The 27292-nt window shown below is 46.2% G+C and overlaps 2 protein-coding genes across 6 annotated transcripts in view; one reads left to right on the top strand and one right to left on the bottom strand.

Annotated features, from left to right (window-relative positions):
* Nucleotides 1–11509, top strand: part of SAMHD1 (SAM and HD domain containing deoxynucleoside triphosphate triphosphohydrolase 1) — a 39597-nt gene extending 28088 nt beyond the window's left edge. Inside the window, exons 12-16 of one of the 2 annotated variants that reach the window (XM_036902340.2) lie at nt 2658–2797; nt 3735–3830; nt 6963–7067; nt 7601–7738; nt 10668–11509. In XM_036902340.2, coding sequence (XP_036758235.1) covers nt 2658–2797; nt 3735–3830; nt 6963–7067; nt 7601–7738; nt 10668–10802 — 614 coding nt within the window. In that variant the 3' untranslated portion in view covers nt 10803–11509. The other variant, XM_036902341.2, reaches the window with a different exon arrangement.
* A 1250-nt stretch (nt 11510–12759) lies between these two features.
* On the bottom strand, nt 12760–26107 carry TLDC2 (TBC/LysM-associated domain containing 2). Of its 4 annotated transcripts, none has more exons than XM_036902344.2 (7): nt 25420–26107; nt 23752–23827; nt 22479–22625; nt 21809–21961; nt 19611–19706; nt 15059–15132; nt 12760–14115 (listed from the first exon to the last, which is right to left on the bottom strand). In XM_036902344.2, exons 1-7 carry the CDS (start codon nt 25722–25724, stop codon nt 13956–13958), a joined length of 1011 nt encoding a protein of 336 aa, XP_036758239.2. In that variant the 5' UTR covers nt 25725–26107; the 3' UTR covers nt 12760–13955. The 4 variants fall into 4 exon arrangements, with proteins under 4 accessions (XP_036758239.2, XP_036758240.2, XP_036758238.2 ...); XM_036902345.2 differs by having other exon boundaries at nt 12760–14086; XM_036902343.2 differs by lacking the exon at nt 12760–14115 and having other exon boundaries at nt 14617–15132.
* Between the last annotated feature and the right edge of the window lie 1185 nt (nt 26108–27292).

The raw sequence follows: 27292 nt of genomic DNA, 5'->3' as shown, positions 1-27292 counted from the left end.
AAATTTTTTATTAAGGTGTTATTTGTGAAGGTTTCACATGAAAAAACAATGTGGTTACTACATTTACCTATATTATCAGGTCCCCCCCACACCCTATTGCAGTCACTGTCCATCAGTGTAGTAAGATGACACAGATTCACTATTTGCCTTCCCTGTGCTACACTGTTTTCCCCGTGACCCCTCACACCATGTGTACTAAACATAATACCCCTCAATCCCCTTCTCCCTCCCTCCCCACCCGCCTCCCATACCCCTCCCCTTTGGTAACCACTAGTTCATTCTTGGAGTCTCTTGAGTCTGCTGCTATTTTGTTCCTTCAGTTTTACCTTGGTGTTATACTCCACAAATGAGGGAAATCATTTGGCACTTGTCTTTCTCTGCCTGGCTTATTTCACTGAGCATAATGTCCTCCAGCTCCATCCATGTTGTTGCAAATGGTAGGATTTGTTTCTTTCTTAAGGCTGAATAGTATTCCATTGTATATATGTACCACATCTTCTTTATCCATTCATCTACAGATGGGCACTTAGGTTGCTTCCATATCTTGGCTTTTGTAAAAAGTGCTGTGATAAACATAGGGGTGCATATGTCTTTTTGAATCTGAGAAGTTGTATTTCTCTGCCCATTTTTTAATAGGGTTATTTGCTTTTTGGGTGTTGAGTTGTGTGAGTTCTTTATATATTTTGGATGTTAATCCCTTGTCAGATATGTCATTTACAAATATATTCTCCCATGCTTTAGGATGCCTTTTTGTTCTGTTGATGATGTCCTTTGCTGTACAGAAGCTTTTTTAGTTTGATGTAGTCTCATGTGTTCATTTTTGCTTTTGTTTCCCTTGCTAAAGGAGATGCTTTCAGGAAGAATGCTCATGTTGGGGATATTTATTTTTAACTTGTTCATGATGATGCAAGTGATGCTGTATTTTTTTTTTTTTTGGTATAATTAATCTACAATTACATGAGGAACGTTATGTTTACTAGACTCCCCCCATCACCAAGTCCCCCCCACAAACCCCATTACAGTCCCTGTCCATCAGCGTAGTGAGATGCTGTAGAATCACTACTTGTCTTCTCTGTGTTGCACAGCCCTCCCCATGCCTCCCCCCACATTATACATGCTAATCATGGTGCCCCCTTTCTTCTTCCTGCCCCATATCCCTCCCTTCCCACCCGTCCTCCCTAGTCCCTTTCCCTTTGGTAACTGTTAGTCCAATCTTGGGTTCTGTGAGTCTGCTGCTGTTTTGTTCCTTCAGTTTTTTCTTTGTTCTCATACTCCACATATGAGTGAAATCATTTGGTACTTGTCTTTCTCCGCCTGGCTTATTTCACTGAGCATAATACCCTCTAGCTCCATCCATGTTGTTGCAAATGGTAGGATTTGTTTTCTTCTTATGGCTGAATAATATTCCATTGTGTATATGTACCACAGCTTCTTTATCCATTCATCTACTGATGGACACTTAGGTTGCTTCCATATCTTGGCTATTGTAAATAGTGCAGCGATAAACATAGGGGTGCATCTGTCTTTTTCAAACTGGAGTGCTGCATTCTTGGGGTAAATTCCTAGAAGTGGAATTCCTGGGTCAAATGGTATTTCTATTTTGAGCATTCTGAGGAACCTCCATACTGCTTTCCACAAAGGTTGAACTAATTTACATTCCCACCAGCAGTGTAGGAGGGTTCCCCTTTCTCCACAACCTCCCCAACATTTGTTGTTGTTTGTGTTTTGGATGGTGGTGATCCTTACTGGTATGTGGTGATATCTCATTGTGGTTTTAATTTGCATTTCTCTGATGACTAGCAATGTGGAGCATCTTTTCATGTGTCTGTTGGCCATCTGAATTTCTTCTTTGGGGAACTGTGTTCAGCTCCTCTGCTTATTTTTTAATTGGATTATTTGCTTTTTGTTTGTTGAGGTGCGTGAGCTCTTTATATATTTTGGATGTCAACCCTTTATCGGATCTGTCATTTATGAATATATTCTCCCGTACCGTAGGATGCCTTTTTGTTCTATTGATGGTGTCCTTTGCTGTACAGAAGCTTTTTAGCTTGATATAGTCCCACTTGTTCATTTTTGCTTTTGTTTCCCTTGCCTGGGGAGATACGTTCATGAAGAAGTTGTTCATGTTTATGTCCAAGAGATTTTCCCTATGTTTTTCTAAGAGTTTTATGGTTTCATGACTTACATTCAGGTCTTTGATCCATTTCGAATTTACTTTTGTGTATGGGGTTAGACAATGATCCAGTTTCATTCTCTTACATGTAGCTGCCCAGTTTTGCCAACACGAACTGTTGAAGAGACTGTCATTTCCCCATTGTATGTCCATGGCTCCTTTATCATATATTAATTGACCATATATGTTTGGGTTAATGTCTGGAGTCTCTATTCTGATCCACTGGTCTGTGTGTCTGTTCTTGTGCCAGTACCAAATTGTCTTGATTACTGTGACTTTCTGGTACAAGACGTTTTTTAGAAAGGTTTTTTATTTCAGTCTTTAAAAAAATTTTTTCCTACTGTTACAATCATAGTGAGCTTATATTTGTAAACTTCTGCTTGAAATCATTTCAGAAGTACCACAAGCAGTATATGCATCTTTTTAAATCTTGTTGTGTTTCTTTTTTTCATTTTATATAACTGAAATTTCATCAAATTGGCAGATAACATTTTTCTGGACATTTTATACTCTACTGATCCCAAATTGGATGCAGCACGAGAGGTTTTAAAAAAAGTCGAATACCGTAATCTATACAAGTATGTGGGTGAGACTCAGCCAATGGGACAAATAAAAATTAAAAGGGTAAGTTGAGTTGTCAAGCACCTTTCCACTAGTGAAAGGTTGTCTGTCTTCCAGGAGGAAACCATTAACCCATCACAATACAGCAGCTCTGTTCTAAGCCCTTTAAGCTCATTCTTATTTAATCTTCACATTGTTGGCCTGCCCCAAAGGTGAAGGAAGAAACTGAGGCCTGAGGAAGAGATTAAATAACTTTCCTAGAGACACAGTGAGCCAGGATTCAAAGCCACATCTAATTTAAGTCCAAACCTTTACTCTCTCATCCCAGAAGTTTAAGGGAGCCTCACATTTTAGCTAGGTCCAAAGGCAAAAAAGTAAATAAATAAAGGAAGGGAAATGGGCCTCAAAATAAGGTATTTGCATAAGCTTCATTGAGATGCTAAGGACCTGCTTTTAACTCTTCTGTCATGGCATATCAGGTTCTCCCAGATGGCATATGCCTGTCCTCTTCAGGTCAGGTAACTATTTTCCTCTCCTGCTTGTTGAAGGTTTTCTCTTTTGTCAGAAAGCCAGTAACACAAGCCTTGCTGATAACTACAACCTGCCTCATAATACTTCTTTGGGTTATACTTTACTTCCTTTTGTTTTACTAGTAGGTTAATACCACTTTTTTTTTTAAGTATCGGTATACAGTCTTATATTGGTTACAAGTATATAGTAGTGTTGTTCAATAGTTACCCATATTACTAAATCCTCACCCCCCCGGCTACTGTAGTTACTATCTTTTACCACCTTTTTTTAAGTGTGAAAACTGTTATAAAAATTGCTGTATTATAATTGGACTAAAGGATGGCATAGGCAGAAGCTATATATTTGTTAGGGGTATCTCTACTCACTTTTCTTAGTAAAGTGCCATTTTCAGAGAGGGAACCTCTTTGTGGCACAAGCCCTTAATGATGAAAAACTGGGGTTCTAACATGAGGAGTCTTATCTTCTCTAGGAAAACTATGAATCCCTTCCAAAAGAGGTTGCTGATGCTAAACCTAATGAAGTATTGCTGGAAGCTGAACTGAAGGCTGAAGACTTCATAGTGGACGTAAGTAGTCTGCCCAGTGATGTACTAAGTAAAGAATTTCTTTAAAGATAAAGACTCCCTCTTATAAAAGTAGTACATGTACATTATAGAAAATTTGGGAAATACAGAAAGGAGGAAAATCACATGTGATCTCACAAAGAGAACCAGTATTAACCAGTTTAAAAATTTTCTTTGGCATGTCAATTTATTTTATATTTTTTAATTGAAGTGTAGTTGATACACAATATTGGGTTTAAGTGTACAATATAGTGATTCAATAGTTATGTACATGATTAAATCCTCACCCCAACTATTGTAGTTAATGACATGTCAATACTTTTTATGTAATTGTGGTCATGTGATTAGTAGAACATTGTATATATTGACTTTTGAATGTTTCTTAATCACAAAAGTAATACATACCAATTATTATTTTTAATTGCCTACACACACACACACACACAAAGGAAAAGTTAAGACTAACTACTGTTTTCATAAAGGCTCTGGTGTCTTCTCGTATCCTAATGAGAATGCCAAATAGCATTTTAAAAGCCATATTTAAATTTTAAAGTCATTAATATAAGGTATAATAGAAATACGTAGTACTTTAGTTGGAGTAACTGTGTGTTTCAAACGCTCAGTAACTGAAGCGGACAGCGCAGGCAGAGAACATTGTCATCACCACAGAAGGTCCTGTGGCATAGCTGTGGTCTAGAACACTAGTAGAACGATTGTCCTTAGCTTTTGATAAGAAGATATTTACCTGTTGTACCAGAAGAAGGCTGAACACAGCTGCAGATGGGGGCAAGCTTGCTGCTTTGGTGTGATGTAGGGTGCGGGAGTTCCTACCTAATAGCCTATATTTTGTTTCTGAAATAAGAGCCAAAATGGGGTTAGTCACTGAGGGTGGGGGTGGGGAGCAGGGTCAGAGGTCAGAGAAGAGGGCAGTGGCTTGATATCTCATTATGGAGACTGAGAGGATTGCACTGAGCCTGCTGGTAGGTCCAGAGGGCCCGGGCGAAGGCTGGTGACCATGGATTGTCATGCAGCTTTTTGCTAGATCAGTGGAAAGACAGACAAGGAAATTGAGGGTAACTGCAGAAAATTACTGGATTAGTGGATCACAGAATCTAAGTTAGATTGGGAGAGAAACAAAGATAGGTCATTGGCAAGCTGGAAGGAAGTGAAGAGGCACTGGAGGTCCTGATGAGATAGGAACAAGCAAATAGGAAGAAAGGGATTTTAGGACAGAGACAGGATGCTTAAACTAGTGATTTTTAGAAGGAGGATATTTTTAAATGTTGATAAGGTTCAGAGAGTAATCTGCTGAGAGTGTTGGCTGAGTTGGAGTGGAAAATGTCTGTGAGGATGAGGATGACGAGATTGGTTGGCCAGCCACGAGTCATCGAGGATAACGTCAGGAATCAGAGTAGGGCGAAGACTCTAAGTCATGCCTAAGTCTTCAGCCAAGAGGACAGAATGCTTGAGGATGTCCGTCTCAGCACAGGGATCTTGAACAGGGCCTTGAAGTGGTACCAGGGAACCGCGAACCTGATGAGCCGGCAGGTCCTCTGACCCTGGGGGATGTGCATTTCCTGAGAGAACTTCAGGGGAATCGTGCTCGCAGGAGACGGCTGCAACAAAGGCAAGGAGATAGCAAAGAGGCTGAGGATATAGGGGGGTTGGTTAATGATGGAGTAGAAATTCCGAAGCGCTGCATGGACAAGTTTGGGAGAACGGGAGAGACTAGAAATTAAATAACGGGAAAAAATAGAGTAGTGTGGCGATGCTGGTGCAGAAAAGAACAGATGGAAGAGGTGCTCATCCTGTGAGCGGTTACTGAAGAAAACTGGTACATGAGGTTTGGTGGCTGTTCTGCCAGCACCCCGGGAGAGAAGATGGACATCTGAGACTGACCTGTAGGCCAGAAGTGAGACAGGAGTCTGCAGTGCACTGCCTGCCCTCCCGTTCTGTGCGGCCTCCTGGCTGTGACAGCTGCAGTGAGCTTGCTGCGTCCTGTTACCTGGCAGGGAATGGTTGCTCGGGCAGCCCATGACCCCACGGCCAGCGCTGTCAGAGGCCTCCCTCCTGGTGGTGTTTCATGTGGGGAGGGACCTGATGCAGCTTTGACGTTCTTACACATCATGGCAACGTATGAACACTAAGCAAATGTTCAGCAGCTTTCAGATGCCACCAGCTCTTTGGTATTTATTCCATGGCTGTAGAATAGGAATAAAAAGCAATCCCTATTTTCCCCATGATGTATAAGTGGAAATTCCTCCCTGAAACAGATTTGACAAAACAGCTATTTTTCCAGAAGAGCAATATTGTAATAGTTGGAGATCCCATTCTTAACCAAGGGTACAGGATGTGAGATCCCTTTATTCTGGTGGAACCTTATCTGAAGAACCAGGAAACTGCAGCCTGTCCACAGGTCCAAGGCATGTCAGTCTGCAACCAGGTGAACAGAAGCAGGTCCAAGGGCAGTTCACTCTGAAATCTTGGGACAGTGTTCCCCATGTATTTTGCTTCATAAACCTCATTTGTTATTTTCTAATTGGTGCATCTTTGAGCAAAGAGCAATCTTTCCATAACCATTCTTTGCCAAGGGACACAATGAGTATGCCTGGAATTTTTTTCTTTCCTACCTAGGCCTGATTAATTCCTGCTCACTTAGTAAAGTCACTTTCCTAGGAAAGCATTTCCAGTCATTCCCTGGGAGTCCCAGACTACTAGGTTCCCTGGTTACAAAATTTCCCAGCACCCTTTGCTTTTCCTTGGTATCTCTTATAATAAATGTACTTTTATAATTATTTGTTCAACCTCAGTCTGGGCCATATGGTCTGTGGGGACTGGGATTATATCAAGTTTCCTTGCTATATCTTTAGTGCCTATCACACAGTAGCTATTGACTTTATACCCTACTTCTGTTGAAAGTGCAAATACCTCCCCCCAACCCCACCCAGAGTTTAAGACCAAACCCCTGCAGGTCATGAACCAGTTACTTTTGTTGCACTATGAGCTACCCTACCAGTGGTCTTACTTCTGAACCTCCAGAGAGCTGTGCCCAATTTCTTATGATGCTCCTACAACCCTGGATTCAGTTCTCACTGTTCTTATGTAAGTGATCGCTTACTTATGGCTTTTATTAAGGTTATCGACATGGATTATGGAATGGAGGACAAGAATCCTATTGATCATGTTCGTTTCTATTGTAAGAGTGACCCCAGCCAAGCAATCATGATTACTAAAAATCAGGTAATGACTTAGGTAAAACAAATATACTGAAGTGGCATCTGGCAACTCTTTATATAAATTTGTATTTTACATGCAAGGTCAGTCCTAAAGTCACTGTGTACAGTAAAAAGATAAGCAGCAGCTTATCTTTAAAATCAAAGTATACCTGGTTTTGTGTAGACTAGCCCATTTTGCTAGTCAGTTTTCCATGTTGGCTGAACATAGATGAAAGCTCTGTTTTTGGTATTGAGGCTGGGTTATAAATCTGCGGGAAGGAGAGTACTGTAAGTTAAATGTGTTTATTTGTATATTTTCAGCATGAGAGTCTGTAGTGTATACATAATTATACAAGACTTTAGTCTCTCATTGATTGACATAAAATTGTGGGACCTTTTGCAGTATGACAACTACCTTGAATTCTTTTCATTGTAATTGGGATAAAATAGCAAAACAATGTGGTGCTTTTAATATAACTATAATGGAGCTTAGGAGCAGCTGATCTCTCTTCAATGTGTGATTTCAAGGTGATAGCAAAATCTTTTCTTCTTAAAAAGGTCTCACAGCTTTTGCCAGAGAGGTTTGCAGAGCAGGTAATCCGGGTATACTGTAAGAAGACTGACGAGAAGAGTCTGTTTGCTGCACGCCAACATTTTGTTCATTGGTGCTTAATCAAAAATTTCACCAAGCCTCAGGTGAGTGGCTTATTATTCACATACTTTGTACAATTTTTTTTTTAAGTAAAAGCCAAAAGATATCCTCACCTCCTTCTGGAAAGTTCTCATTTAAATTACAGTCATTTGGTTTTGGTCTTGAAAAGAAATTTTTTCACTTTAAGCTTTCCTATTAAAATGTCTGAATGTATGTCTGCCAGTGATTTCTTCCTCCACCAATTGTGAGTGGGTACTCTGTTTACCATTATTGTCCTATAATGAAAGTGTAAAATAGTGAATATACCTTCTAAGGTCCTCACCAGGTATCTCATCCAGTCCTCCCAGTGACCCTGAAAGGCGACTTAAAGTGTCCTCATCTTTCACAGTTACCAAAGCTGAGTAGATAACTTGTTTAAGGCCACATACAACTGATATGTTTTCTAACTTATTGTTTCAAACTCAGCATTTCCAAACCTGTAAACTATTTAAATTCTCTAGAATAAGAGGATGGAGAGGAAGAGGAGCCAAGCCATAGTTGGCAAGTCTGTAGAGAATGTTGTTACAATTGTCTGTACTGACCTACATACAGTAGGTGCCTGGCACAGAAACTGACCAGTTGGGGTTTGTTGACTTGACTGAGTAAATGTGATTGGCAGGTGGGTAGGAAACGGCTTTCTGCTTCCTGGTTCAGTGCTCTCTCACAACACTGTAGCTGAAGGAAACAAAAATGAAAGGCCAGGTGTGAAGGAGCAGTCTGAGTGTGTCAGCGCTGTATCAGGTGCCAGATGGGTGATGCAGGTGAGTTCCCTTAGGGCTCAGAAAGTTGGGAGCACCGTCACAAAAGGCTTATGGGGGAGAAAGGATGCTGCTGGGTCCAGGGGCTGGCTTGTGTTTGGGTGAGTAGCAGAGAGAAGGCGGACATACTTGGCAGTGAGAGCAACACGAAGGCAGACGCCAGAACTGGTTGGATGTTAGGGGGAACCATGAGGAGACGTGCTGACCGGAGGAGAAAATTCTTACTGTTGAGTGGTGAGAGGGTCAACGGGAGGAGTAGACAAGATTATGGAGAACCTGGATAATCAGCTAGGAAAGATTTCTTTCTTATGTTCAGCGGGGAGGGAGTCACTGAGAGAATTCAAGACTAACCATGCTGCTATAATGATTATTTACTTCTGTTTGTTGTCTCCAACTAGACTGAGTCCCATGGGAGTAAGGAAGTATGTCTCTCTTAGCTACTGTGGCACCTAAAGGAACTAAACCACTGATTGATTTCGCATCAGCTGGGTTGGAACTTGGAGATACCGGAAGCAGAGAGACAAGATGCTATTAAAATTCAGCCATGTGGTGATAACTACTTTAAATCTAGATACAGTCACTCAGTGATTGAGTATTTTTGCCAGGCCCTGTGTTAGGTACCAGGGATGGAACAGTACCTAAGACATAGATCCCATGCATCTCACTCTAGTTGGGGATAACAGACCCAGAAGTAAATAACAATTACAGTGGCATGGTTACGTGCTTGGGATGGGGGCAGCATGTAGAGAGTCTTAGAGGGGCCAAAGGGAGAAAGCTTTAAAGGCAGACTTGGTTGGTTGGGAAAAGCTTACTTAAAGAAGGACATAGAGGCTAAGACCTGAAGGATGGAAGAGAAGAGTCAGGTGGATCAAGAAGGTGAGGAGGAGGCCAGAGGAGGAGAGGGAACACCGGGCATTTGGGGAGGGCTCGCAGTTCTGAGGGCCATTAAAATGTTTTCAGCAGAAGAGTGACATATTTAAATCTGCATTTATAAAATTAGAGTTGAAATTTGGATGGGTAGACATAATAAGGAAGTTTGGTAGAGAAAGAGGTGAGTTTGCAGACAAATATTGTTGACTTTAAGATAGACTGGTCTTCCAAACATGAGTACCATGGCAATTGAATGTGTCTATCAAGTCAGATTCCTAGTAGCTCAACAGAAGAAATGGAATGTGGGGGATGAGGTACACACATGTTGGCAGAGCTAAATGAGCAAACAGGACAGTGAGACAACAGCAGGAAGCTGCGCCCACCTGTAGGGTAAGAGGTGGGAGGCCAGGTGCTGGGACCACCTGCAGAAGGTGGAACCACAGCTGCCCTTGCCAGGGAAGCTGAGAGGAGAAATACTCTGCCTTCTCTGTCCTCCTTTCTTCCAGATTTCCACCCGGGCCTCCCATTGGCCAAACTTAACTAGAAGCCAATAGGCATGGAGCTGGGAAATGTACTTTACAATGGCAGCTCCTGTTACCCAGAGTAGAATGGAGGCAGGGTGGAGAGTGGGTCTGCGAGCAGATAGGCAAATGAGGAGCACAGGGCACCACCACACACATTACATTCCTGGTGCAGCCCAGGCCCTCAGAGACCTATACCCTCGTATGACCTACGAGAGTCTATCCGCAAGTTCAGGAATGGTTTAGCATAGTTGGGTGTTAGAAAGTGTAGCTTCTTACATTCTGCTTTCAAGTTGTAGTGTTGCTTCACTTTGAGGCCACTCCTCGTTTTGGGTGGAGTCTCTGCTGGTGGACCAGAGTGAAAGCTTTGGTTGCAGAGACAAGCTCAAGTTCTGTGGGTATGTACTGTCCTTCCTCTTGTTTGCCATCTTGTAGACCAGGACCATGTGTTGCAGAGGGGTTGGGAAAGAGAGGAGAGGGGTCCAGTGAAGTCCCTCTTTCTCCTGGAAAAGCAGGACAGAGTTTGTGTTGCACAAAAGGTGTTGGGGGAGAGGTTTGTAGAGCCGGGCCATGTGCTGCTTCTGGAGCACCTTTGCAAAGAATAGTCTGGCTTTTGCTAGGAAGGCTCTCACCTGCTTAGGACTGTAAGCATATGCTTGGGTTCTGAAGAGCATGTCTAGAAGCAATCTACCTGCAAGACAAGGATGTGCCCATGTACCTGAGACTTTGACTCAAAATTATGAAAACTGGCTTGTCTCCATTCCTAGTTTTTCTCTCCTTCACAGGATGGTGATATTGTAGCCCCACTTATAACACCTCGAAAACAGGAGTGGAATTACACGAATTCAGCCCAGAATCCAGCTCTCATCCGGGAAGCATCCAAACTCAGAGTCCGGCTTTTTTCAGATAACTCAGTGTGAATGTCTGCAATCAGTTGTTTACAAACAGCCCTCTCCGTCTTAACCCAACACTATTAATTAATAGGGAATTCAGTCATAGAGTTCTACAAATTTAGTGACGAGCGGCTTTTATATTTTGAATGTACGCACAAGCTGAAGCTACGTAATTTTTACTCGAAGCAAAAAGGTATTAGGCAAATCCTTCTATACATGCTATGAAAAGCATTACTTTGCCTGTTTTTTATATTAAAGGCTTTCTCCTTTAGAAGTCTATTTTCTTAGAATAACAATTATTTTATGTACTCTAAACTCTTTTGACATATGATTGTTTTTTTTTAATTAAGGTATCATTGATACACACTCTCATGAAGGTTTTACGTGAAAAACAATGTGGTTACTACATTCACCCATATCATCAAGTCCCCCGCTACCCTATTGAAGTCATTGTCCATCAGTGTAGTAAGATGCCACAGAGTCACTACTTGATATGATTTTTTTTAATACTTTTTGGAAATGAGGCAAGGGTGCACATTGGAATTTGAAGTTGAGATGGTCACGAACAGCCATGGTTAAAAACAAAACAAAATCCTAGCACCCTGAGGAGGTACCCGTCACCCAGCGTTGAGGAAAGTTTTCCCTAAGTGATCTAAATATTAGTGAAAGACATCTTTCTTCACCCTTTTAGCCAGGTAGGGGCAAACAATAGGAGATGAGGGCCAGGAGTGGGCTCTCACTCTTTATGAGAGACCTGGTTAGTTTACTGAAAAGACCTGAGGGCTCTGGCCTCCTTGGAGGAGTGGCAGAGGGAGCCCACCAGCGGTCCGGGTCAGCTGTGGCTCCAGACCCAGGCAGGCTGTCTCCTGAACACTCACTGCCCACGTGCCTGGGCCTTTACACTGCCCAGCGGGAGGACAAGGCGCCCCTCTGACCTGTTCTTTGCATCTCCCTTGTCGCTGGATCAGAGGTCACTGCAGGAACCATCCTCAGGTCTGCTCAGAGCTGGGGTTTTGGTTTTTCTGGTTCAGTGCATTTGATGGGTTTCAGCACAAAGACTGAGCTGCCTGTGCTGAGGTGAGTGATGACCCAGTGAATTCCAGGTTCCCCTTTGTAGCTTGGTGTTCCCAGCATTTGCTCTTTACCTCCAGCAGTGGAGTGGTTGAGCAGTGTTCCCATACTAAGGGCCCCCCCCACACACACTGACACATCCCCAGTCCTACAGAAACTCACCAAGAACAGAGTCTGCAGTGAGAGCCAAAGCTGGTGGTGGCCAGAGGGTCCTGAAAATGCAGGGCAGTAGGGAACGGAGTCATGAGCCCCTAGCCTCTTACGCTTGGGCACTTCCTTAAAAAAGCCTCCGTGGAAGGCTGGGACGAGGAAGCCAAGCCCTGGCTCTGGGCAGGAGAAAGTGGGAGGAAGGGAGGACCTCAGACCACAAGCCGGCAGATTATCCAGAGTCTTGAGTGCTGCCACTGTCTCTTGCCACGAGGGTATGTGGAATGTCTGCCATTCTATATTATCACCCCACCTTCATCCCTCAGTAGATCATCAAGAGTTGACCCTAATTTATAGGAAGATAGTTAAAACCCTCCTCCTCTCACTCCCACTGTGAAGCCGTGTAGGTGGGGGTGTGTTCTTAGGTGGGCTCTAGACGCACAAGTGAAGTCAGCCGTGGTACTGGGTGCTATCCGTTTGGCCATGGTGCCTCTAAAGCATTCAGTGGGTCAGAACTACAGGTCTCAGACTTCACGCATCCAGCCCCAAGGTCAAGAATGTAATGTTTTTCTGCTAAGATTGTTTTATTTCTGCAACTCCTACCTTCAAATCATTGTGACTTATGCTGGAATTTTAGAGCCCCAGTATTGTATCATTGTGCTATCTGAAAAACAATTTGAATCTATTTTGTTTGCATCTTTTGTTACATGTAAGGCAGCTGCACTTTATGTTCTTTGCAACTGTTTTAATTATAAGAAACGAGCTATTTACAAGGTTAAGTTTTATTAAGAAACATCTTCACTATTTGTATAAAAATGGAGACTTTAACAGCTTAGCCTCTGTAGTCAGTGAACATTGTCACCTTGAGAATGTAAATAGAACTGCAAGTTGAAATGACTGGTTACTTCATTTGGGTGAGGGAAACATCTGCAATAAAGGTTTGTGAATGTATCTCCATCTTGAAACCAGAAGTGTCTTATGGCTTTCTCTCACACTTGTGTGCCCAGCTTTGATGCTGTTGTACAAAGGAAATGTGTCTAGGAATCTACCCAGATGTTTCTTGGTCCCTCAACACTATGTTGGGTCTGCGAGAGGGGAGACAGTATTTAACAGGGCCTGTGTTACTTGGTTTTCCTCCTCCAATAATGGCCAGTAATGGCATCCTAAAATTTTTTTCCTTTTGGCAGGAGGCAGGCACTAGCGTGGGAATGAATATGGATTTTTCTTAGTTTTCAGAGCTCCTGTTGTTCCAGAAAGCATATCCTTCTTCCTTTTTTAACTCCCCTGAGGTTCCTATCTACAGTTTCAGTATCTTTATCCAAATGCACATATTGTTCATTTGCCACTTTCCTATCTTCTTCATGAAATTAACTAGGCGATTTGCGAGCCCCTGGCACACTGGTGGCAGACAGAAAGCCCTCAGTGTTCTAGAGAAAGAATGATGTACTGGAGTCTTTATTATTTTGTTGGTTGAGCGCAGGTGTCTGTGGTTTGACAGTATTCTTTAAGTTAAAATAATTTCCAAAATTATAAGAGTTCCATTTTTGTCTCCATGGAAAACTCTGGAAGGATACATATGAAAATCCTGGTGTTTTGAGGGGTGGTTGAATTTTAAGCAATTTTAATTTTGTTTATGTCTTCTGGTTTTTCTACAATAAACATGTATTAATTATATAATTTTCATGATGATGCTGAGGGACTTTGCACTGCTTGGGATGAGGCCTAAGTGCCTTTCACTCCTTGCAAGTCTGCTCTCTAAGAGAGCATTCTCCGTGCCCATGCCGGTCATGGCTTCCCAGGCTACAGGGAGGCCGGCCCACAGCCGCAGTCAGTCCTAGGGCCCTGGGCCATCCGTGTTTCAGAGAGAATGGGCTTCCCAGTGCAGAGGAGGTCTGGGTGGCATCCGTGAGCAGGGCCAAGCACCTGTTGCCTTAGGAAGCTGTCCACCCTGGGGCCGTCAGCTCAGAGACCAGGCCTCCAGCTCCTGGATGCAGAACTCCTCCCGCCGGGCCAGCACCTCATTGTTGAAAGTCGCACAGGGGTGGCTTCCGCCGTGATACAAGTCTCCATCCAACCACAGCCCAAACTGGCCACTGAAGAGAAGAGGAAAACCTGGGCATGGCTTCGTCCATGACCACAGCCCAGTTTTACATATATTTCATCTTACCTTTCATTTATCTTGAATTATTGGGGACTCAGCATGTTCCCCACAGGATTTAGAGCATTTTTTTAAACAGTTCAATAATTATAATAAATATGTGCAGTGGTGCAACCATCACCATAATCAAGTTTCAGAACGTTTGGAACATCTTTAAGATGTCAATACTTAACCAGAGGAGTGACTCTCAGGCTTGGGCTCAGCCCAGACACTTCAGAGAGCATCCGTTCTCTTCCCCTCGTTTGACAGTGAACCTAGGCAGGAGCTAGCAAGCAGGGTGCCGCACACCAGCAGTGGGTGGTGTATATTCTGTGCCAGGCAGCCTCTCAGCGGAGGCTCTGCAGGCAGTTGGGAGAGCAAAGAACTTGTCTGGTACTAATCATCAATGCTTTCATCTTTGCCCCCGGGATAAGATTTGTTCTGCCTTCATTTACAGGTCACACTAGGAGCAAGAATAACCTTCCTAACCTACTCCACCTCTGTGCGTACACACATACACACGCAAACACGTAGCTGGGTTTCTGGGCAAAGCCTGCCTTCCTCCAGTGAGTCACGTCCCCTAGGATAACAGACGGGGCTGTCAGGTAAATTTGAGGCCTGCCCATCCCTTGACCCTAGGCTCATCCAAGCATGTGGAATGCTGTTCCCAAAATTACATAAATTCCGACTAGGCTGTCACTTCGGGGGAGAGTTCATGCCATCCTTTCCCTTCAGTGTTGATCTAGAGCCGAGGTGAGGGCTTGGCTGCAGTACTGGGCAGTGCACTGGGGGTGGTGAAGGGAGAGGCCTGGAAGTTAGCTGCCAGCCTCCCCGTTTTGTCTGGGACAGCCTAGCCCAGCATTTCTGGACAGGAGGAGGGACCAGAATACCAACCGCCCTGAAATTCGGGGAGGACTGGGACACGCACCTGCCACTGCCCATCATCAGTGAATCCAAGTCTCCTTTCACAAAGAAAGAGTTGTTTCCTGTCCACTTAAAGACCTGGGATGACAGGAAAAGGCTCTGGTTACTGGAGGAGTCCTGCCCTCGCAATCTGACTCCATACCACTGGGTGGCAGTATGGTGGAGGGAACACGGTCCAGGCCCCATCCGAGCCTCAGGAAGTGCTCGGCTCCAGGCTCTTGAGATTTTCCAGTCTCCCTGGAGGTACCTCAGCCTGCCCGCCATCTGAATTCCCACAGGCCCAGAGCTCCTCCGAATCCGCCGAGGCTTCCTCCCTCCAGAGCTGGAGAGAGGAGCGGAAAGCCCAGGTCAGCAGTGAGGCCCTGATTCTACGACTATCTCCCCATTTCTCCCTGGAGCTGCCCACTTGCCAGCGCTGCCTCACACCCAGTTCCTCAGCAAGTCTTGCGGGCCCTCCCCCAAAGAGACACCCTGTCTAGGGCATGTCTGCTCCACCACCGTCTACACTCACTCGTGCCCAAGTGTCACTCCTGCTGGATCACAGCCTCCTAACGGGTCTCTGCTTCCACTGCCTCCTGCCCCCAGCACGTCTGCATGCTGCAATCTGAGTGATCTATTCAAACTCTTAATTGGATATTTTCACCCCCTGCCTAAAGCCCTCCTGTGGCTTCCCACTGCAATGGCAATAAAATCCAACTGCTCTAGCCGAAAGCCCAGCCTGCTCTGACCCCCGCTCTTCTCTCTGACTTCACCTTACTGACTGCACTTGAGCTACACTGGCCTTTCTGTCCCAGGGACATCCACAGCTATTCCTGCTTTAGGACCTTCATGCTTGTTGAGCCTTCTGCCCAGAATACTCTTCCCTGAGATCCTCAAATGGCCCACTTCTCATCTTTTAGCCCAAATGTCATCCCAGAGAAATTTCCCAGACCACTCTCTCTGTAGAAAGTAGCCCTTCCTCCCAGTTCTGTTTTGTTTTCCTCAGCATTTGCCTTTGTTTGCCATGACCCCTTTCATGTGTCAGTGGGACACTCTGCCCCACTAACATGTAAGCAAGGGCTGTCTTGATTCCTGGCATTATTCCTGAGACGTGGTATAGATGTTAGTTGAATGAATATATTATTCAAGAGTCAATTTAGCTAATAAAAATGTTTTCTTTAAAGTATAGTATATTATTGCCTATAATTAGTTGGAGAAAAATGTTGTGAGCAACCAGTGATTTTAGCAAGAAAATGGGCTAAACCTTGAGCTCAGAAGAGATGAGATAATGTAACATGTGACCATGAGAAGACAGAGCCATTCAACTCCTCCTCTACACTCGGCAAGGATCATGACCTCCAAGCTTGAAGGAGTTAAGATAAGGATTGCTACAGAAGAAATAAAGAGCATGTTCCTAATGCTGTTCGGACTCATGATCAAGGAACTGCTGGGAATTCATGCAGAGCACAAGAGGTACCAGAAGACAAAAGATAGGCAAAAAGTAACCAGTTTTTGAGAAGATGAGATTTCATGACAATAGTCTGGGAAAACAAATAAACCCTTGAAAAAAATCATTTGTTCAATATATTTTTTAAGCATTTGCACCAGGCATTGTTTTAGGTACAGGGTAGAAGGGTGTAATAACAAAAGAGTCTGCCACCTGTGACTAATTCCATTTAGTGGGGGGAGGCAGGTAAATAAATAAATAGTATGTTAGGTGGTGATAAATGCTAAGGAGGAAAAAGTAGAGAAGGACAATAGGATTCTCAAGGGGCGGAGTGTTGTAAATTTAAATTAGGTAGTCAGAGAGGGCCTCGCTGACATGGTAACAGTAGAGTCCTGAAGGAGGTGACAATTGAGCCATGTGGAGATCCAGTGGAGGGCATGCTAGGCAGAACAGCATGTGCAAAGGCCCTGAGGTAGGAGCTGGCCTGCATGTTTACCAACCAGCTCAGAGGTCAGTGTGATTAGAGCAAAGTGAGGGAAAGGAAAATTAGTAAGACACATCAGAGTAAGGCCAGAAGGTGTGGGGCCTTAACAAGGACACTGGCTTTTCTCTGAGTGAGAAAGGAAGCCATTGGCAGCTTGGAACTAAGAAGTGACATTCTCTGACTTAACCTTTTAAAAGCAACACTCTAGCTACTGTGACGACTAACAGTGGAAGCAGGGAAATCCATTAGGAGACTATAGCTTTAACACAGGCCAGTAATAATGATGGTGGCTTGAACCAGAGTGACTGCAAAGGATATGGGAAGAAGTAGACTCTAGATACAGAGAAGGCAGAGCCATCAGGATTTGTTGACGGTTCATATGTAGAGTGTGAAAGAGGAGTTAAGAAGACTCCAAAATTTTGGGTCTCAGCAGCAGGAAAGATGGGTTGCCAATAACTTCACTGGGGAACCTGGCAGGAGGAGCAGATTTCGTGTGGGAAAGTCAGGAGCTCAGTTTTGGACATGTGAGGCTTGAAATGCCAGGTATTGGGATCCAAGTGGAGATGCTGGGTGGTGGTTGGGTATATGTGGGTTTGGAGTCCAGGGAAGAAGCCATCAGCACATGGATGGCATGCAAAACTGGAAATTGATAAGAGCTTGGAGGAAACAAGGGTGGTAAGAGACAAACCAGCAGCTGAGCTCTGGGCCCCACTGATGTTAAGAGGTTGGGGAGATGAGGAGGAACTAGCAAAGGATTCTGCCAAGGAGTTGTAAGTGCAGTAGGAGGGAAATTCTGAAACTTTAGAATTGTAGCATGTGAACGCAGCAAGGCAAGTGATGAAGACTAGAATCTAGCACGGATTTACTATGAACTAACAGCTTTCCTGTTTTCTGAGATTACCAGGCTGGCTGATGGAAGCGATGCAATAGATATGGTGGGATTTGACTTAAGCAAAGCAGTCCACAGCTCCTTGTGACCTTGTCATGTGACCAGATGCTTGTGTCTGGAGGCATCTGTGGATGTCCTGGTCTGTGCATTGGAGAAGGGTCACTTGGAGCAAACCAAAGCACCCAAAACTGGCTCTTCATCCACTAAACAAGGATTTTTTTAATGCAGAGGGCTATGCCCTCCCTCACATGCTCTGACTGCCCTCCCCACCTGCTCATCTATTGCATCTGCCTCTTTCCAGTTTCTGTGCAAAGGCTGCTCCCAACACCCTCCACTACCTGGTGGCCTTCTATTTGTCCATCAAGCCTGTGAAGGTTGTATGAACTTGGGCAAGTGACTCAACCTGTCTGTGTCACTTTCCTCATCTATAAGATGGGGCTGATAATAGAATGTACCTCACAGGATTGCTGTGATGATTAAATGCACTAATTTGTGAGTCTCAGGACAGCTTGAGGCAGTAAACAGGTACATGTTAGCTGCTATTACTTGTATTAGTAGTAAAAGTAGTGTACTTGGTGCCAAGCACTAAGTTTTATTCAATGTTCTTACACAATGTGCTCTGTAGTTTTATTCAATAAGTAACCCAGAGATGGAAAAGCTTGAGATGGGAGAAGTTTGGAACTATTCTCCAGCCTCCTTCAGAAGCCCTGTTCCCAGGCCATTGGTGCCATCTGGCTTGGTAACAGTAGTCCTGTCCCTGTCGCTCACGCATCTCCTTGTCACCAGTCATCATTAGCCAGAGACTTGAGCTCTGGCTTGCCATCCTCCTGCCTTCCTCATTCCCGCCGTCGTCCTTGGTGAACTTGGCCATCCACCTGGACCCCCCGCCCCCCGCTGCCCTTCAGCCCCTTTGCCCTCTTCTCCAGGGGTTTTCTCATACCCACCTCAGCCCCCGTCTCCCATGGTCACTCCAGGAACTTGTCCTCGCTAGTTAGTTTCAAATGTCCCTCTCTGTATCTTACATTCCAACACGATGCTCAGCTGGGGTCACTGCTCCAAGTCTGACCCCGAGGCTACGTCTCGTCTGTTGTTCCCGGCTTTGTCTCATTGTCCCTCAGTCCCCTTGAGCTCCCCTTCCCTCCTCATCCAGCCCAGGTTCTGCACTCCATTTTTTATTTCCACTCCTGCTCCCTCTCTCCCTCTGGTAAAGCAGCTGGGCAGACCTCCACCCCCAATCCTGGGTGAACCCTCCCATCCCATGCCCCAACCCGAGGGCTACACTAGCTGTAAGAAAGCACACATGGGGTTGGGCTGGCCTGTAAATTCTCACACCCACCTCCAGCAGCACCATCCAGCTCTCTGCTCCTCTCCTTTTCTCTGAGGCGTCCCTTCCCATTCCCCTCGACCCTCACACCTGCTCCTCCATCTTCCCTCTTAGCTGATGAGCCCCTCTCTATGTCACAAGAAATTTAAAGCCGCTGGATGTGCCTGTCTTCATCTTCCACCCCCACACCTACAGGGTCTACCTGCATGTGGACCCATCTTATCTTTCCAGCCTGTGTCTGCTGAGCAACATCCCTCCTGCCCCTCCTCTCGTCACAGCTTGTCAGTGGTTGCCGGGGACCTACTGCACATCTTTAAAGTTGAAGATGGGCAGGCCAAGGGGATGCTTAACCCACCACTGCCCTGTTGCATTCCCTGTTTGGAAAGATGGAAGGACCAGGACCCCAGCCCTCCCCAGAGGTTAGGAAAATCACCTTCAGCTGTGGGGAGAAGGAGAAGAGGAATGCCTCGCCTGTGCCATAGAAGCCTTTGCTGAGCCGAATAGCTGAGGAGGAGAAGGCCCCAAACATCTGGAAAGCAGAAGAGCGTACGGTTTGCAGCTGGAAGGGAGCTGGAGGTCCTCTGGCAACCCCACTCTCTAAGCTTGGTAATAGGGGCTCATCCTCAAGGGGCACCTGGGGAGCCAGGGGCTGGGGAGACCCCCATGGGCCCATCAATACCCATCTTTTCCCTTAACACTCTACAAAGAAGTGCTCTTGTTGGAGTCCTACTTTTTCTTAAATGTACTTATTTTATACAAGTATTCCATGTAAAAACATATTTGAAGTTACTGACAAGCAGAAAGAAAAAAATAAAGCCATCCCAAATCCCCATTCTTCCTCCCCAAGGTAACTACAGTTGACCCTTGAACAGTGTGGGTTTGAACTACACAGGTCCACGTATACGTGGAGTTTTTCAATACATTTAATAGAAAATTTTTTTGAGATTTTTGACAACTTGAAAAAAACCTTTTCCCTAGCTTATTTCATTTTAAGAATACAGTATATAATACATATAACTTACAACATATGTATTAATTGATCATTTATGTTATCAGTAAGGCTTTCAGTCAACAGTAGGCTATTAGTAGTTAAGTTTTTGGGGAGTCAAAATATATCGTAGATTTTTGACTGCACTGGGGGTCAGCATCCCTAACCCCTACACCGTTCAAAGGTCAACTGTGTTCTTAATATTTCAGTGCATTTCCTTCCAGCATCTGTTTAATGCCAGTGTACATATTCTTTTACAAAAAATGAGATCCTATAGTGCATTTGTAAGTTGTTCCCCCCACACTGTCATTTAGAAAATTTCAAACATACAGAAAAGTTAAAATCATAGTACAAATACCCATGATGTAGATTCAAAACTGTTAATGTGTTTGCCATATTTTCTTTTTCTTTATATTTTTTTCTGTTCATTTGAAAGTAAGTTGCAGATATTTCTAATATCTACCCCTAAGTAGTTTAGCACCTATGAATGGGGACTTCCTCTTATATAACTACAATACTATTATCTCACCTAAGAAAATTACTATCAGTTCCATAATAGTATCTAGTATCCAGTTCATAGTCCATTTTCTCCAATTGTCCCAAGAGTGCCATTTATATCTTGCTTTAAAAACCAAAATCAACACTTAATAACTATGGTTCTACATCATTTTTCTTGCTTGCCTAATATTTCACTATGTAGCGAGACCAGACCATAGTTTACTTAGCCATTTTCCCCTGTAGGAGAGTCAGGTGGGCTGCAGTTTTTCACTCTTGTAAACAGTGCTGAGTGGCACAGGCAGGATCACTGGGAGGCAGCTTGGGAGTAGGTTTTGGCTTAACAGGAGACTCTTCCTCAGAGCCGGTGGCATTCTCCCAAAGAAGGGGCTCCATCCAGAAGGAATGAGCTTCCTGGCATTTTGAGGAAGGAGCTCATGCCCAGGTGGGCATCCCCTGGAACCCTAACATCTCTCCCAGTCTGATATGTTCCTTCCACAGAAGAGCAGTTGAAACCAGCGACCACCCCCTCCCCGGCCCCTGCCTGGAGAGCCTGCCTGAAATCCCCCTGTTGCAGAGACCAGATGGGCTTGAGGCAGTGGCGTCTTGAGGTCCCAGATGTAAAAGGCAGGAGTGTCTGTCCAGTGGCTGCCTCCTCCCTAGCTGGCTTTCATTCTTACCTCCTTGATCCATTCTTCTCCCACCAGCAGGGGGATGATTTCAAAGCCTAAACAGATCATTAAGGTGTATATGCCCTGCTTAACCTCTCTCCTGTTTCTGGTGCTGCTGAGGACAATGCTGCCGTTTTACATTTACAGTCAAATGATTATTTGCTTAACATCTGGCCCTCCCCCTATTACGCCCTTTACTCCAAGAGGGCTGGCACCTGATCCTGCTCTGTTCCCCATCTAAGCTGGGCACATAGAAGGTGCTTAATATACATGTGTGGAATGAATAAATCAGGGACTGAATGAATGAGGAAATGGCTGTGAGTCACATAGGTCTCAATGGCATCATCAGTAGTGTCCATTATAGGTGACTCAGACTTTCACCTCTGCCCTCTCATCCCTGAGGCTGCCCTGGGCAGGATCCATTTGTACCTGGTTGGTGCCCACAGGGCCTCAGGCTGGGGCCCTGGCCCAGCTCACCTGCCCATCCTGGTCCCGCAGTGCCAGCAGCACTGGCCCGTTGTGGCCTTCCATCTGCCTGTACAGGTTCCGCAGACTGAAGCCGTCCCTGGATGTACAGAAGGCCAGACTCCAGGAATGTCCGGTGACTCTCGGGGGGAGGTGGAGGCTGAGCTGGAGACAGGGCTGGAGGTGAGCAAGGGATCATCCTCGTCCTCCTACCCTCCTTCCACCATATCCCCGGGACCCCAGAAGTACTGAGGTTAAACAGGCTCTGCTCACACGGGCAGGCTGCAGAGTATCTTATACTGTTTCCAGACGACTTTCATGCCCATCAGCAGTAGCCCTTGGAGAGACGAATTATTGTTCCCATTTACAAATGAGGAAACTAAGGCTCAGGGAGGTGAAGCAACTTGTCTAAAGTTTACATGGGGAGTAAGTAGCAGAGCGAGGATTTGAACCCAGGACAGGTCTCAAGACTTCCCTGGCCACCCTGGCCCCTAGAGGCTGGAGAATAGATGAGGTGCTGAATTCCTCCTACTAATCCCCCCATCCCATCCTCCCCCATCCACCCAGCTTTGCGACAGAGCAGGCGTAAACCGAGGAGTCCCAGCCCTGGCTGGTGTCAGGCAGGAGGGTGGGACCTTCAGGTTCAGGGCTGGAATCCTTGAACCACGAGTCTTGCCCGAACCTGCTGGATATCTGAGGCTCCCAGAACCTGGCTGCCTTCTGCTAGCTGGGTCTCCACAGGATCTTCAGGAGCTGGGGCTGGGGCTGTCTCCTCTTCTTCCCCTTCCTTTCCCTCCTCTGCAGACAGAGCATCCTCTACCTGGCTGGGCTGCAAGGACACACAGGCCTGGTGAGTGGAGGGCCCAGGAGCCCCCGGCTTCCACATCTCCTGAGCCTGAGAGCATTGGCTGCCTCACACTGCAGGAGCCCTGCAACTGCCAACCCAGCCAGAGGAGGCTGGAAGCACCCACGGCAGCCGAGACCCTGCCCCTGCCTCCAGCTGGCTCCCTCTGCAGCCCCTGCCGGCTGCAGCACGCACATGCCCGTCAGATGTGGCCATGGGCCTTGCCTTTGTCTGCCTGTCTGGTCTGCACCCAGAGGGGGTGCCAAGGTTCTAAGCTTGGGGGCAGGAGACGAGGGCAGGTGGCAGCCCCAGTCCTGGGAGCTGCAACTGGGCATTTGAACATGAAATACCAATAATGACAACAACCGTGGCTGACATGGATCAGCACACACTTGGCCAGGCTGAGTGAAAGGCTTACAGTGCACGATCCCTCTGAATTTTCCCAAGAACCCTAAGAAAGTGCTTCTTACTATCCCCATCTGACAGAGGAAGAAAGTGAGGCAAGAGGCTTCCCTGTCAGCCAGGGAAACCACACATGTAGGTGAGACAGTGTGTGCAGGTTTCTGTAAGACGTACGTTCGTCTGTGTGAATGTCTGTTAAAATAGACTTATGTAGGCAAATCAGTGTGAGGTGTTGAGTGTAACTTTGTGTGTGTACCTGTCAGTGTGATGTGAGTGTCAGTGGGCCGGTATGTCAGTATGTTCGTTCATTCATTTGTTTCAGTTTCCACTCTGAACCAGAGTGCATGTGTGTGCACGCAAGTCACCTGGGAACTTCTCATGAGGAGGACACTGCTCTCCTGTTCCCCAGGTCCGGGCCTAAGGAGGGGTCCCTGCTGTGTAGGACAGAGCTCCATCTGGCACCCAGTCCACTGGGGAAAAGACAGAGACAGCAGCCTGTGGTCCTCAACTGTCTCAGGACCACGGGGCGGGGAGATAAGGCCCCGGGTTCCTGAGTCTGCCCTCTGTGCCCCAGGCCAGCTGGGGAGAGACTTGGAAGGGGAACAAATCACCCACCTGTGCTTAACTCTAGCCCAGGCCCCACCCTGCCAGAAAGCTCCCCGTCTCCCACCTTTCCTGACCTGCCCCCAGCCCAAGCTGCGCCCCTTACCAGCCGAGAGTAACGCCAGTGGAAACCTTTCATTCTCCTGAGCGAGCTGGCCTCAAGGTTAAGCACGTCCTCAGCCCTGCAGGGGGAAGAAAGACAGCTGGGTGAGGCATAGAGGTGAGAGGGAGAAGCCTGGGCCACACCCACTGGCTCCATGCCCACCAGCTGCCCTTTGCTCCCTCTCACTTGTCCCTCCCAGGTGGAGTTGTCACTGGGCATGTCTGTGAGGTCAGTTGCACTTGGCATTCAAGGCCTCACTTAACGTTAGCAACTAACACTCTAACCATGCATAGTAAATTCTAGTTGTGACTCCCTTCCACCTCTTTGCCCTTCTGGCAGCCTGGCCTATGGACTGTGGCCCTTTGGGAAGATGCTTGAGCCCCTCGCTGGGGGCCCAGGGTGTTGCTTCCCTGTATTATCTTGAATAAGTCCCTTGCACCTCCAGGCCTTCGGTTCCCCAATGGAACATGTTGGGCCAGATCATGTCAGAGGCTTTCACAATACTGGCAGCCTTCCATTCAGTTCCCCCTCAGAGCCAATGAGTGCATTATAATAGAAGCTTCATAGGGGCCAAGCCTAGGCAAAGAAAGATCTTTCAAAAAACACAGAAACAGACTTTAGTTTTCTCATTTAAAAAGTAATACATGTTTATTGTAGAAAATTTGAGAAATCTAGAAAAGAATAAAAAACACAACAAAAATATTCATAATTCCAATTCTCAGAGATAAACTCAACCCCTAAGGGTGTTTTTCCAGTCTTTTATATTTATCCCATAAACATGTAAATATACACATATATAAATAGATCATACCATGTATAATATTATAAAGTGCTCCTCTTTTTCCACTTTAATAAATGAGAATTTTCCAGTGACATTCAGTACCCTTTGAACACATGATTTTTAATGGCCACATATTATTTCTTCATAAGATGTACATAACTTATTCTTCAACTATTGGATACTTTGCTTCTGATTTTGGGAGATCATAAGCAAAACTGTAATGAACCTGCCTGTTCATAAATCTGATTATATCCTTTATGATAAATTTCAAAAGCTGAATGCTGGATCAAAGGGCATACAGAGGGTTCTTGATACATGTTTACAACAAAGCTTCCCAGTGCTTAGAGCTGACCCATGTCCAGGTACCTTTAGGGAATCTCAGGGTAATATCTTTCAGATCATGAAGTCTTACACCCTTCAATTACAGATAAGGAAACACACTCAGAAAGTGGGAGGGACTTAACACAGCCACACAAAAGAATAACATGATGGTTAAGAGCACAGGTCCCGAAGTTAGGGAGTTCAAATCCTGGTTTTGCCACTTACTTACCGTGTGGCCAATTAAAAAAATATCTCTGTACTTCAGCCACCTCATCTATAAAATACTAATATCTACCTCAGAGGGTTGTTGTAAGAGTAAATTAAGATAATGGCTAAAGAAGGAGGATGCTAAACCAGGCCTCTGTCCTGTTCTCAATTCGATGAACTAACCCACAGGGCCTGGTGTTCGGCGAGCACTGGATAAATGAGAGCACTTACTGCTGTCCCCCCACACTGCTCGAATCCCTGCTGAGCAGCTGCTCAGTCCCCTCCGGGCACCTCTGAGGCAGTCACGCAGTAAGAAGCTCGGTGGGGAGGGAAAGGCAGGAACCATGGAAGGATGTGCTCACCCTGACGGCCCCAGCTCTGGCTTCTGGCACCTCCTCCGGCCTGTCCAGCCTGATGGTTTCCTTAGTGTCTCTCCCAGATTCCCCAGAAAGGGGCCACTTCCAGAACCAACCCTGTCCACCTGGCAGTCCGTATGCAGCAGCTGTAGCTTCACACCCTGCTTCCCCGGCAGGTGGCGGGTCCCTCTGCCCCAGCTCCGCTCCAGGCCCTCCTCCCTGGCTCTTATACCTGCCCAGAGGGTGGCAGGCCCTGGCCCTGTGCCCACTCCCGTTCCAGCCGGGAAGGCCTGGCAGTGATTATAATCCATCAGAAACTCAGATCCCACAAACACACACAAACAAGACCTTGTCACTCTCTGGCCCCGGCTCTGCCCCCACCAGCCCAAACAGGTGGTGGATACTGAACTCGTTGGCTTTAACCTGGAGCCTCTCACCACAGCTACCAGGTGCCACCTGCAGCCCACCACCAAGACCTTTCCCTTATGGGGCACAAACGTTATAGGACAGGAATGCTGTGGGGTTTTCCATCAGTCACCCCCAAGCTGCAGGGGAAGCCCAGGGCTGGGAGGCGGGGAGAGCAGCAGTACTGCTCTGCCCTGCTCGTGTCCCCCTTCCCAGATGGATGACGTCTCCTTCCTCACTGGCCTGTCATGGCATTAGATGAGATCATGCACAGGCAGCCCAGCACTTGGCACACAGTAGGTGTCCATCAGTGGGAGTAACTTCTCTGTCCCTGGCTCTTACTAGGACTTCAGTGAATGCTGTGTTGCTGAATCACAGAACTCAGGGCTGCAAGGGTCTTTCGCCAGTCCCAGAGCAAGCAGCCTCTGGTCAGGCAGGATCCCCTGGAAATACGCTTCTGCTGGGTGGGTGAGCCCACTGTCTTGAGTGGTTCACTATGTAATTACAGGGCTGAAACAGACCCCCTCCTGCTGGGCTCTGTGGAGGGGCCTTGAGTCCCCAGATCCTCTGCCCATGGCCAGGTCTCCTGTAGCAATGCCCCCTCCAGGGAGGGTGGGATGCCCAAAGGACTTGTATTATTGGGAAAACAGGCAAGTGGGGGGCCCTGTTGCCACCTCAAACATGCCTGTTGCAATATGTGTTTAAACTGTAAATGGCTTAAGGGTCACCACCTGGCCCTCCTGCCTCTCTCCCTGCTCCCAATCCCTCTCACAAACCCATTTCCCCCACACTCAATACCTGAATCAGGGAGAAGCCTGCGAGACTTGCCTCGCTGCCCCATTCTCTGTCCTCATGTCCAGCAAAACCCGGAATGTGACCCAGTGGGAACACCGACTGCTGTACAGTGGGCCCTTGAAGAGCGTCCGTGTTGGGATCCTAGGTGCCAGAGTGCCTTCTGCCTAGCAGCCTGCCCTCTGCTTTCTTCTCCACCAGACCCCATGCCACCTCGTCCAAAACTGTCATTGCCAGGAAACAATTTAAATATCCAGTAAAGGGGGAAAGGTTAAATGACCCATGGGACATCCACTCCATGGATTATTTCTAAGTATTCAAGTGATATTTGCAAAGTGTTTATAAATGTCTGGAGAAACGCTTCTACCCTGTTAAGTGAAAAGAAGCAGGATATAAAGTTGTATGTGTAGTAGAGTTTCAGCTATGCAAGATAAGCTTGAAAATATCAAGAGAAAATGACTAGAATCCCTTGTGAAATACACCCGGTGTTCACTGGGCTGAATGGCCTCACTTGGAACCTCAGACGGGCACATGAGATGGCCTTAGCCCCCCCCCGCCCCATCGCATTCTGGGAAGTCTGATCGCCATTTGCAGGGAGCGCCTTTACATGGGTCCTTGCCCTCCTCAGACTCACTCCGTCTCCTCACCTCTGCCGGAGACTGTTCCCCTTCTCCTGCCGTGC

This window comes from Manis pentadactyla, chromosome 5, assembly GCF_030020395.1.
Source record: "Manis pentadactyla isolate mManPen7 chromosome 5, mManPen7.hap1, whole genome shotgun sequence".
Classification (NCBI taxonomy): Eukaryota; Metazoa; Chordata; class Mammalia; order Pholidota; family Manidae; genus Manis; species Manis pentadactyla.
The sequence above is the reverse complement of the archived record's forward strand: the minus strand, read 5'-3'. Positions and strand labels throughout refer to the sequence as shown.

Bases quoted from the DNA above. Each gene is read 5' to 3' on its own strand.
- TLDC2 (XM_036902343.2), bottom strand. From the start codon at position 25,724: ATGGATTATAATCACTGCCAGGCCTTCCCGGCTGGAACGGGAGTGGGC. The intron at 23,828-25,419 runs GTGAGCACATCC...TTCCCCCTGCAG, and splicing joins CCAGAGCTGGGGCCGTCAGG to GGCTGAGGACGTGCTTAACC. The intron at 19,707-21,808 runs GTGAGCTGGGCC...TCTGCTTTCCAG, and splicing joins TGCGGGACCAGGATGGGCAG to ATGTTTGGGGCCTTCTCCTC.